The sequence below is a fragment of the Buceros rhinoceros genome, unplaced genomic scaffold, assembly GCF_000710305.1.
Source record: "Buceros rhinoceros silvestris isolate BGI_N320 unplaced genomic scaffold, ASM71030v1 scaffold409, whole genome shotgun sequence".
Taxonomy (NCBI): domain Eukaryota; kingdom Metazoa; phylum Chordata; class Aves; order Bucerotiformes; family Bucerotidae; genus Buceros; species Buceros rhinoceros.
In genome coordinates this window covers 21,772-31,819 of record NW_010431866.1, presented here as the reverse complement: position 1 = coordinate 31,819, position 10,048 = coordinate 21,772, and the positions used below count along the sequence as shown (strand labels likewise).

Genomic DNA, 10,048 nt, shown 5'->3' with positions numbered 1-10,048 from the left:
CGTCATGGTAAGAATGACATTACCTTCATCCTCTTCCTTGTATGCTTTAAATTTCCATTCATGCAAAGCACGCAGGGTGTAACAGCGTCTGTTATCACATCTCCATCAGGGAGCGAGCTAACGCTGTTTTTTCTCAGTGTAGATGTCAAAGACTGTATCAGCAGAAGTTGTTCCTCAGAAAAAAATGTAGTGACGATGGAGAGGAGAGCTCTAGTGAGAGAGGAAAGCTATTTTTTTCCCCACTAGGATGACGTCAAGGGCAAAAGTCAGCATGGTCACCCTGTCCTGACAGCCAATAGCGAGTGTCCCTCATCCCCAGGACATCTCTGTCATGTTGGAATTGCATTTTTTTAGAGTCTGAATACCACTAGCTTTGTCTTTCCCACACTGTCATGGTCTTATGGTCCCTGCCCGACTCATCTCTTTGTTAGGAAGACTGTGTTAAGTTAAGCCGCTGATGTGCATTGGTAACACGTGAATGGCTTTGTTCTTCGTTGCCAAGGGTGTGGCAAGGCACGAGCTGCCGAGCAAAACTAGTGTTTGGTTTCCTTCTGTCACTGCTGATGTTAGGATTTGCCATTGGGCTGATGGCAGTGACACATTATCCATGTCCCAGAATGTCATCACATCCTTTTACCATGCAGTCGAAATGAAAGGCTATAGGAGTTTTTCCTTAGAATTTTACTCTCTGGGTCCTGGACTTCACCTGTATTTGCAATCCAGAATAAAGGTATTTTTCAGTACTGGTCTTAAGCTGCGTCAGGGGAAATTCAGGTTGGATATCAGGAAAAATTTCTTCATACAGAGGGTCATTAAGCATTGGAACAGGTTGCCCGGGGAGGAGGTGGAGTCCCCATCCCTAGAAGTGTTCAGAAGCCGTGTGGATGTGATGCAGGGGGACATGGTTTAGGGACCTTGGCAGTGCAGGGTGAACAGCTGGACTCGGTGATCCTAAAGGACTCTTCCAACCAGATGCTTCTGTGACACTGTAAAAAATTGACACAATTCTATGAAGAGTGTCGTAATTTCCACTGAACAGAAAGATCCGCTGGCAGCAATAAACACTCAGACTTTTTCTTCAGAGGCACTGGGAACCTGCAAATCCTTAGAGAAGTCATCTGAGACCAAAAGTGCTGAGTTCAAACAGTCTGAGTTTGGTATCATTGTGCTGTTACACATGAGCACGGCACTAACAGCTGCAGCAGCAGGGAGGAGGAGTCGGTCTTGATGGATGTTGGAGGAAAACTAACCCTTGACTGATGAAAACATAATTATTTCATTTGGAGGCAGTGGCCAGCATCAACATTTTTCTTGATTGCCCAAGTGCTGACATAGTTAATGTAAATAGCAGCTCTCTGAAACCAGCTAACGTGTGTGTCTCATTCTTTCAGGAACGTGATAAGCTCTTAAGGTATAGGAAGCAAAGGAAAAAAATGACAAGAATTCCTAAGGTAAAAAAAACCTCTGTATTATGACATGCTGATGGGCATGCTGCCTCCTCAGGGTGCTCTGAGCACCTCGGAGCTATACAGGGAGCCCTCTCTTGAGGTTCTGCAAATGGGTCCTAACCTTAAATATGGGTCACAAAGTTCATGGATGTTCATGGACTGCATCAGGATTTTCTGACAAGATCTGGTAGGGAAACTGTTTTGCATTGCACATGATGAGCGTTTGCATGCTCTGCGTTTACCCTGAGCAATCCCGTGTGACTTCAGTGGTACGTGATTGCCTTAAGATGAGACAGATTTTATGAATTAGCACTTCTCAAAATGATCTTTTAATGGCACTGCCTGAAAACATACATAGGTTGTAAATAATTCATTATGGAGTTTAGTAACGTGCAAAAATGGCCAGTTACAGGAAGCAACAGTTAGAGCTCAGGGAAAAGAAAATGCTGGTTAATGAATACTTGGAGGGTGTTAATACAAATATTAACTGTAATGACATCATAAGGTGTAACGTCAGGGACCTGAGAGCAAGCTGTGGTCTGCAGATGAAGGATAACACTGGAGCTAATGCATCTGTAAATACCTGATTGCGGTCGATGTGAGATAACTCCTGAACTCCTGTCAGCCAGGTCTTTGAAAGAGAGTTACCTTTTGTCTCCTGAACTTATCCACCTCAAATTGAGACAAAAAGCCAAAATCTAGAAAAGAACAGCATTTTAGAACTGTGTGTGAAGTGTCACCTTTGCTTTCAAGCATTCAGCAGTAAATCTTCCTTTACCACCAGCACCCTCATGCTTTTAAACAGAAAGCGGCTCTGAGTGGGAAAATTTATTTCTTCAAACCCAAAAACATTGCTGTGCTGGTTAACTTCAAATGTGCAAGCAGAACATTTCTTGCAAATCTAACTTTTCATGTGAAAGTTGTAGTAGTGACAGGAGGGACATCACGGTGATAACAACGGGTTAATAAAGTCACTTCAATGTCCAGGTCCCACCTCATGCTGAGATGAACACACAAAGGGTGCTTGGCTTAGCTGGGGAAATGGGGAGGAAAATGCATTAAAAAAAGGCAGGGCTTTGAGATCGCACGCTGATACCTGATAACAAACACGGCCATTCGGTGGTATGAATAGCTTGGGCTATCGTTAGAGTGCTGTCACGGGGTGGGAAAACTTTATATGCGTTTACATGTAAAGAACTGGGCCGGTTCCTCAGAAAGATACGGAGTGGGAAATGCCGGTAATGTGGAATTGCGGTTCCTCCGAAGGTGAACGTGTTCAAATCCCATAGGGATGCAGGGTTTAGCCATGTGTCCTCCGTCACCGCTGCCCCCCAATGCCGGTGGCATCGCTGTCGTGCATCACGGCTGTGCCCGCTGACCCCTTGTCTCTGTCAGAAGCCGGTTGTGGAGACGTTTTTTGGCTACGATGATGAAGCTTCCTTGGAGTCCGATGGTTCCTCCATCTCATACCAAACTGACCGGACTGATCAAACCCCTTGCACTCCTGAAGATGACTTGGAAGAGGTATTCATCATATATATGTATTGTTATGTTTTGAAACCTCACTACTAATTTTTTATGAAAATCCTGGTCTGTTACATCATTCGTCACCTCCGACCAGAAAATTAAAAGTTTATGTTAAATTTAATACTGTGCATGTTGGTTAACACCTCTGGATCTCAAGTGTTCAGTAATTTCACAACTTCTACCCAAGCTGGAAATATTACATTGTAAGAATATTAGATTTATAATGGGTTTATAGGTTAGAGGTCTAAAAAGACCAAGAAGTTGGACAACCAGTTCACACGGAGATCTACTGCAGGTTTGTGCACGCGTGGTTTGATTCAGGTCCCTCTGTTGGCCGTGCTGACCTCAGCACAGAGTGATAAGGTTGGTGTTTGTGGAAGAAGCAAGCCGTGACATGAAGGCTCAGTCTCCAGAGGACAGTCTGTCTCCTCACAGTACAGTGAGGTCACGACTTTTGTGGCAGCTCTGGATACAGAGCACACAAAGGTCGCTGGCAACACGAATAGAAGGGATTATTCCCGGTGTTTCGCGGGGCTTCCCTACAAATGCGTTCCGGAGCACGTGTCAGACCCCTGTGCCGTTGCGTGGTTCAGGGTTTAACAAGACTCTTGTAATAAAAAAAACTGCTAATAGTGACTCGCAGCCTTTTCATGGTACGCTGGCCGCCACTTCTCATCTGCCATGTCACCTAGTTCATGGGTAGTAATTAGATGTGTTGTGAGGGAACCTGAAGTGTTCCTATCCCCGTGATAACAGATACACAACCGGTTACCAGGGTGTGCTGCACCGCAGGGAATCTGAACGCGTTTTTCTATGTATAAGCCTGTTTATTTTTCATCCCTGCATTGACATTTGTTTCCTGATCAGGCAGCGCGAGGTTTGTGCATGCAACCAGCAGTGTAATTGCATTTTGTCTAATGAAATAATCCGGTCAACCTGACATGAAAGCATTCAGCGCTGGATATTGGGAGGAGAGAGAAGATGAAGGGCTCTTTTCATGTTCATGTCACCATTTCTACTAGTATTAACTCTAGATCAGTGTTTTAATAATTGAGTGGGACTGTCAGGCTCGGCTCATTCTCCAGATTGGAAACCTTTTGTTGTTTCCAGAAAGCAGTATTTTCAACTTTAAATGTGATGACTTTGCCTGGTACAGTAACAAAGGGCGATTCAATCATTAGTACATTATATGGATGCCAAGTTTTATCTATCCAAGGGTGGGGGAAATTATCTTCTTTTTTTTCTTTTTTTTCTTTTTTTTTCTTTTTGTGACTATAATGCATTTTCCTGCAGCAAGTGTTCACAAGAGATGTGAAAGGGACATAAGAGAAATAGTGTGAGGGCACGTAACCAGGATCCTTAGTACTGTGCTTCCCAAACTACATTTTAAAAGTGAGAATTTTGGGACTTTTTAGAGAAAGCAAACGTGATCCACTCTTAAAAATAATTCTTACTTTCACTGCAGAAAAAAAGAGCAACTGGTGCAATGCATCTTTGTGTTCAATTCCAGGGCATGGCCAAGGAAGAGACCGAACTGCGGTTTCGGCAGCTGACGATGGAGTACCAGGCTCTGCAACGAGCTTACGCCCTATTGCAAGAACAGGTCGGAGGAACATTGGATGCAGAACGAGAAGTTAAGGTCTAAATGGCTTATATTACATGAAAATAAAGGATTGTAATTGTAGGGGGGTTTCCAGCTGTACTTGCTCAGGTTGTTTTCAAGCTAAACCGGGGTCAGGCAGGCCGGGGGTGCGGAGCTGGGCATGCGGCTGGGCTTCTGCTGAGGTGGGCTCTGGGCTCTCCAGCCTGACCAGCCTCCCCACACGGTGCTGGCTGGCTGCAGGAACCACCGTTACCACCCTTTAGTCTTTTCACCTCTTCACCAGTTTAAGAGGAATTCAGAGAGAATTTTAATGGGAATTCCTTAAAATTAAGCTCTTTTTCTATACGAATCTAGGACAAATAGCCTTAAATATATTTAATTCTTTCTGGGTTCTGTGAGGCTACGCAATTCCTCATAAAAAGCTTAGAGCCTTACAGCTGATTCTGAATTAAATCACACCTTGCTCTAGAAGGGAAAGGTTGCTCACTGCCGGCTGTCACAACCAGCAGGAAGAGACCATTTCTGTTTTACTGTCCTGCTCTTCACCTGATGGGATGCTCTTGGTGTTGATCTTAAGTCTCAGAATCATTATCCTGTCTTACAGAGTTCTTTTTATGATTAATGACTAACGCTGCAAGTTTATTCTGCCCAAGCACTTCAGAAATCATTTGCTGAAAGTATCTGATGTTTTACGTATTTGAATTTATTATTTTGAAAGTTTGATTTACTGTATTTTTTCTCTGTCCCTCGTATCCTACAGACACGTGAGCAGCTCCAAGCAGAAATACACCGATCGCAGGCTCAGATAGAAGACCTGGAGAAGGCGCTGGCTGAGCAGGGGCAGGTAATGCCTGCGGCCACATGTCCCCCCTTTCCCCAGCCCTTGTGCTGGGGTGGGAGGGGGCTTCAGGGATGGGCCTGCTCATGCTTCCATGTAATAAATGTTCCCATACAACAAAAACTATGGATGCCTGTGAGAGTTCATGTATGTGTAGAAGAATTAGAGGAACCCTGATGGGACTTTTCAACAGCTGATTCATTCCACACAAAGCAGATACATGAGGGAAGTACAAGAAACATTCCCAGGCTGTTTCTAGCCTGTGTCTTACTTATCGAGGAAAAAAAAGAAAAAAAAAGAAACAGAAAATGCTTTTGAGAACTTTAATATAATACTAAATCACTGGATTATTACCTTTCCAGCTCTACTCTTACTATTGTTAACTGTACTGATAAACAATGTCCTGGGGTTCACGGGGTTTATATATTCAGCAAGCTAATAGATTAGTTCCAAAATAAAGTTTATTTTGCCTAATGTTCTGAAATACATAATTTCTATTCAGTGTAATAGAAATTTAGTAGTAGGTACATAGCTAGAAATATCCCTTTAAATGAAAACAATTTTTTTTACCTGAAAGAGTCTTTTAAACATTGGAGCATTTCTATTTCATTTGTGTACTATAGCCTCTGTTAAAGTCAGCTGGAAAAGTCTAGCTTAGGAAAAGTTAGGAAATAATGGAATTACAGTTTCATATGCAATACGAGTCTGTCCCTCTTCTCTAAGGCTGTGATTTAATGAAATACTTACTACTGTGTTGGTGCTAAACATTGTCTACAACTTACCTACAATATCGGTCGTTTCCTTTTGAAGGATATGAAGTGGATTGAGGAGAAGCAAGCGTTGTACAGAAGAAATCAAGAACTGGTAGAAAAGGTGTTTAATGTTTCTGTCTGTATTACTAAAACAATATTTGTAGCACAAGGAATGCAGAAGGTGCAATATCTCAATCTGTATCACCCAGCTGTACTGGAAATCCTTCACGTATAATAACAAGACCCTTACAGCCCTCCAGGACTGGTTTCCTGGTGTTCCCTGCCACCCCATACAGTGCCACAGGAGGACGGTGGCTCTGGGGAAAAGCCCCGTATTCCCCAGCACTGGTGCCACATGTCCCTGGTGGGCTCAGACCCTTGGCTCCCGTGTTGACCCCCGCGATCCACCGGCATCGCCAACACACGACAGATCTGAAGACACTGCCAACGGTGCTGACAGTGCGATGCTTTGTTTTGCAGATAAAACAAATGGAAGCGGAGGAAGCTCGCTTAAAACATGATGTCCAGGACGCTAAGGATCAAAACGAGCTGCTGGAGTTCAGGATCTTGGAGCTCGAAGTGAGCATGTGTTGCAGCCACGGCCCTGCCCGGGGCTGCGCGAGCTGCGGCCGGGGGCACCGCAGGTTTGGGAACGCACCCAGGTTTACTGGAGAGAGCCACGTTGCACTGACCGAGTGCAAAGTGCTAGTAAAAGAGATGAAAACCCAAACACCCGGGATCGGTACCGGTGTTCTTGACGGGTTGTTCTGGCAGTCTCACCGCCTAAGTCGTTCTAAGACCCAGTCATGACACAGATACACATTTTACTATGCTCCCTCTGTTCTGAAAACGCAAAGATGTAAAACCTGAACAGATCATACGCAGGAAAGAAAAAATGACAGCTGTGTTTCACCCCTTGCTAAACCCGCAGAGAAGGAATCCTGTGGCCTGGACCTCTGTGGTTACACCACTGAGCCTCCTGCTTTCTGTATCAGTACCTGTGCAGACAGAATCTATAAGCTCTTGGAAACTGTTTTCAGAAATCTCTGCAGAGATTAACAAAGCAGCCCCTCACAAGGCAATGCCGGTGCTATCGCTGTCAGCCTAGGTACGGGTGTGGAGTTCTGTCCAAACCGCTGAGGTAGTCAAAACAGCAGGCAAGTGGTCATGACTGGTGCCAGTGAAGCAGCAGGGTGGGACAATACTCAAGCTCATAATATGTCCATGTACCCCGCTTCGCAGCGAGGTGGAGGTCTTCCCCGCCAGCCCTGAGAGCCCTCCAGAAAGCACGGGGTCTGGCCAGAGAAAGGGCTCTTGCTCCAGGCTGCGGGTGTCAACAGGCGCAGGGAGCAGCAGTAAATACACTCGAAAGCACACCGCTCCGCGACAGCACTGCCTCGCGAGGTGCTCGAGAGGACCTTCTTCAAACCGTGTTTATCGGCTTCTTGGTGAGGCTGCTGTTTGTGACACGCTGCAGCGGGTAACCGAGCAATTGCTGTGATTTCAGGAGAGAGAAAGACGGTCGCCTGCCATCAACTTCCATCATGGTCCTTTCACGGAGGGGAAAAGCCCTCTGCAAGTCTACTGTGAGGCAGAAGGTGTAACAGTAAGGGATTCTCGTTTCCTATTTCCCTTCCCCTAGACAAAATCAGACGCTCTGTTCTGACTCCTCGTTTTCCATTTCTCTCTTGTTAGGACATAGTAGTAGCAGAGCTGATGAAAAAATTGGACATTTTAGGGGATAACGCCGTAAGTGTATGTTCCTTTAATAAATTGTGCATGCTTTGGTCAACACTCATCCTCACGCTCCGTTAGCAAAGCCCTCTCGGTTTGCTGCCGCACCGCCTCTCCTCTCCGTGCTCGCTGTACTGGGCTGGGAGCTCAGCCGTCTCGGGCTGTTTAAGGTTTTGTTAACAGCCTTCTGCCAAGAGCCAGGCAGCATCGTGGGGTCTCGACGCTGCTTTTTATTTCTGAATGATTTGGAAAATATTTTGGAATGTTGATTTTTTTTTTCCCCCTCTGGCCACTGCTCACACCTGGTTTATTTGCTTCCTCTGCATTTGCTTTGCTTTTGCCTTTTAGCAGCTGTGTGGTTTGATTTTGGCTAATAACCCATAAACCTTTGATAGTGACCAGGATATTAAACAAAAAGGTACGACAGCAGCAGGAAAGAAGAAACAAATAAGAAGTTTCAAAGTGTTTCTCCTTTAGCAAATGGAAGTGAATAATTCCGCATGTATTTATGTACACAGAAGGTATTTATGCCCTTGTATACAGATTTTTTTTCCTGTATCCTCATCTATCAGCAAAGCCACAGAGCCTCGTGGCTGTGAGGGCTGGGGAGAGCAAAGCCCCTCTCTACCCCTGGGTCTCACAGGTGGCCTCTGCAGCATCCACACAATCTTTCCCATGCAAAGAATAAAAAAAAAATGCATATAAGTTTAATCACCAATGAGCTAAGACTACCCCTGCTAATACGTAGAAAGATAATTAATTAATTATTAATCTGTCAGTCCCTGTGGTTGTCTTCAGCGGAATTACCAACTCAGGTCAGTCCCATGCGGGGTGTTGTGGAACAGCATCCTAAAAAGGCAACTTGGAGATAAATGTGGGCAGAAAAACTGGGCGTATATCGAACTGAAGGACTCGAGGGTGCATCTCTTTTCTCAATGGCACATGGTGCTCAGCTTGATCTTATCTGTGTGGCTCTGTGCTTATTCCCTGTTGGGTAAAAGCAAATCCAGTGTCACCTTTTTTGTGGTAAATGTGGGAATTTGAGAAGAATTAACTGTAAGTGTGATAAGAATTCAGCATGAATACTTACAGGTGTTTTTACAGCAACGTTGCATATAATACTGATTTTCTTTGCCTTGGTTTACTGTTCCTCGAACATGTTTAATTTCGTATTTATTTAATACAGCAGTGGCCCAAGTAGTGGATTAATAGCAAGACACTGGGATTTGTTGTAATTATATTCTGCTTTTGGTGCAGAATCTGACCAATGAAGAGCAAGTAGTTGTCATACAAGCAAGGACAGTTCTCACGCTGGCAGAAAAGGTAATAACAACAGCATCGCCCATCTGAACACGTCATGAATGCATGTGACCCTCTCAGAACAGCTCGCTCGGCCACACTGGTGGTGCCAATGACAGCTCCTCACCACGTGCCGTGGTTCTTTGCATGGTTACACTTACACTAGTTTTTGTCAAACGAAAGGTAACGTTCAGGCAGTAAGAAATATAGTCCTTGGTTTAAAATGTTAATTAGCAAAATGATGTTGGAAAGTAAATGCTAGGCTTTGAAATAACGTCCCTTTCTATCACAAATATTCAGAAAAGAAAAATTGTAATGATACAATTACTTTCCCCTTTTTTATGTAACAAATTTAACTAAGTGCTCGCAGTATGTGCTGACACCCGTAAAGTGCCAGAGAGGGCTGCGTGTGCGGGCGAGCTGCCTCTGCTCTTCTGGCTAAAGCTCCTGCTCTCTGTTCTGTGCACAGTGGCTGCAGCAGATAGAAATGACAGAGTCTGCGCTGCAGCAGAAGATGCTGGACCTTGAGAATGAAAAGGTACCAAGAAACATGGTGGGGACGAACCAGCGGGAAGAGCTGTGGGTGAGGGCCACGGCCACCGCACTGACCGTCCCTTCCCTGTGTCCCCAGGAGCTGTTCAGCAAGCAGAAGGGCTACCTGGACGACGAGCTCGACTTCAGGAAGCAGTCCTTGGACAAAGCTCACAAGGTGAGGAAAACACCCGAGCTAACTGTGACATCTCGGTTGTCTTAGCTGTGTAAAGTGTGTGGTCTCTTCTGCCCCCGGCAGTGCTGCTCGTGGAGTGCCCTGAGGACTAAAAAGGCTGAGTTTTCAACAAACCCTGCG

The 10,048-nt window shown here is 45.0% G+C and overlaps 1 protein-coding gene across 1 annotated transcript in view; it reads left to right on the top strand.

Moving 5' to 3' along the window:
- JAKMIP3 (Janus kinase and microtubule interacting protein 3) overlaps positions 1-10,048 on the top strand; it is a 31,352-nt gene that overhangs the window by 16,717 nt on the left and 4,587 nt on the right. Inside the window, exons 7-17 of the mRNA XM_010143544.1 lie at positions 1,392-1,451; positions 2,844-2,972; positions 4,486-4,614; positions 5,339-5,422; positions 6,227-6,289; positions 6,649-6,747; positions 7,676-7,774; positions 7,864-7,917; positions 9,160-9,225; positions 9,671-9,739; positions 9,833-9,910. Of these exons, the coding sequence (XP_010141846.1) occupies positions 1,392-1,451; positions 2,844-2,972; positions 4,486-4,614; positions 5,339-5,422; positions 6,227-6,289; positions 6,649-6,747; positions 7,676-7,774; positions 7,864-7,917; positions 9,160-9,225; positions 9,671-9,739; positions 9,833-9,910 (930 nt within the window). The remainder of the gene's footprint in view (positions 1-1,391; positions 1,452-2,843; positions 2,973-4,485; positions 4,615-5,338; positions 5,423-6,226; positions 6,290-6,648; positions 6,748-7,675; positions 7,775-7,863; positions 7,918-9,159; positions 9,226-9,670; positions 9,740-9,832; positions 9,911-10,048) is intronic.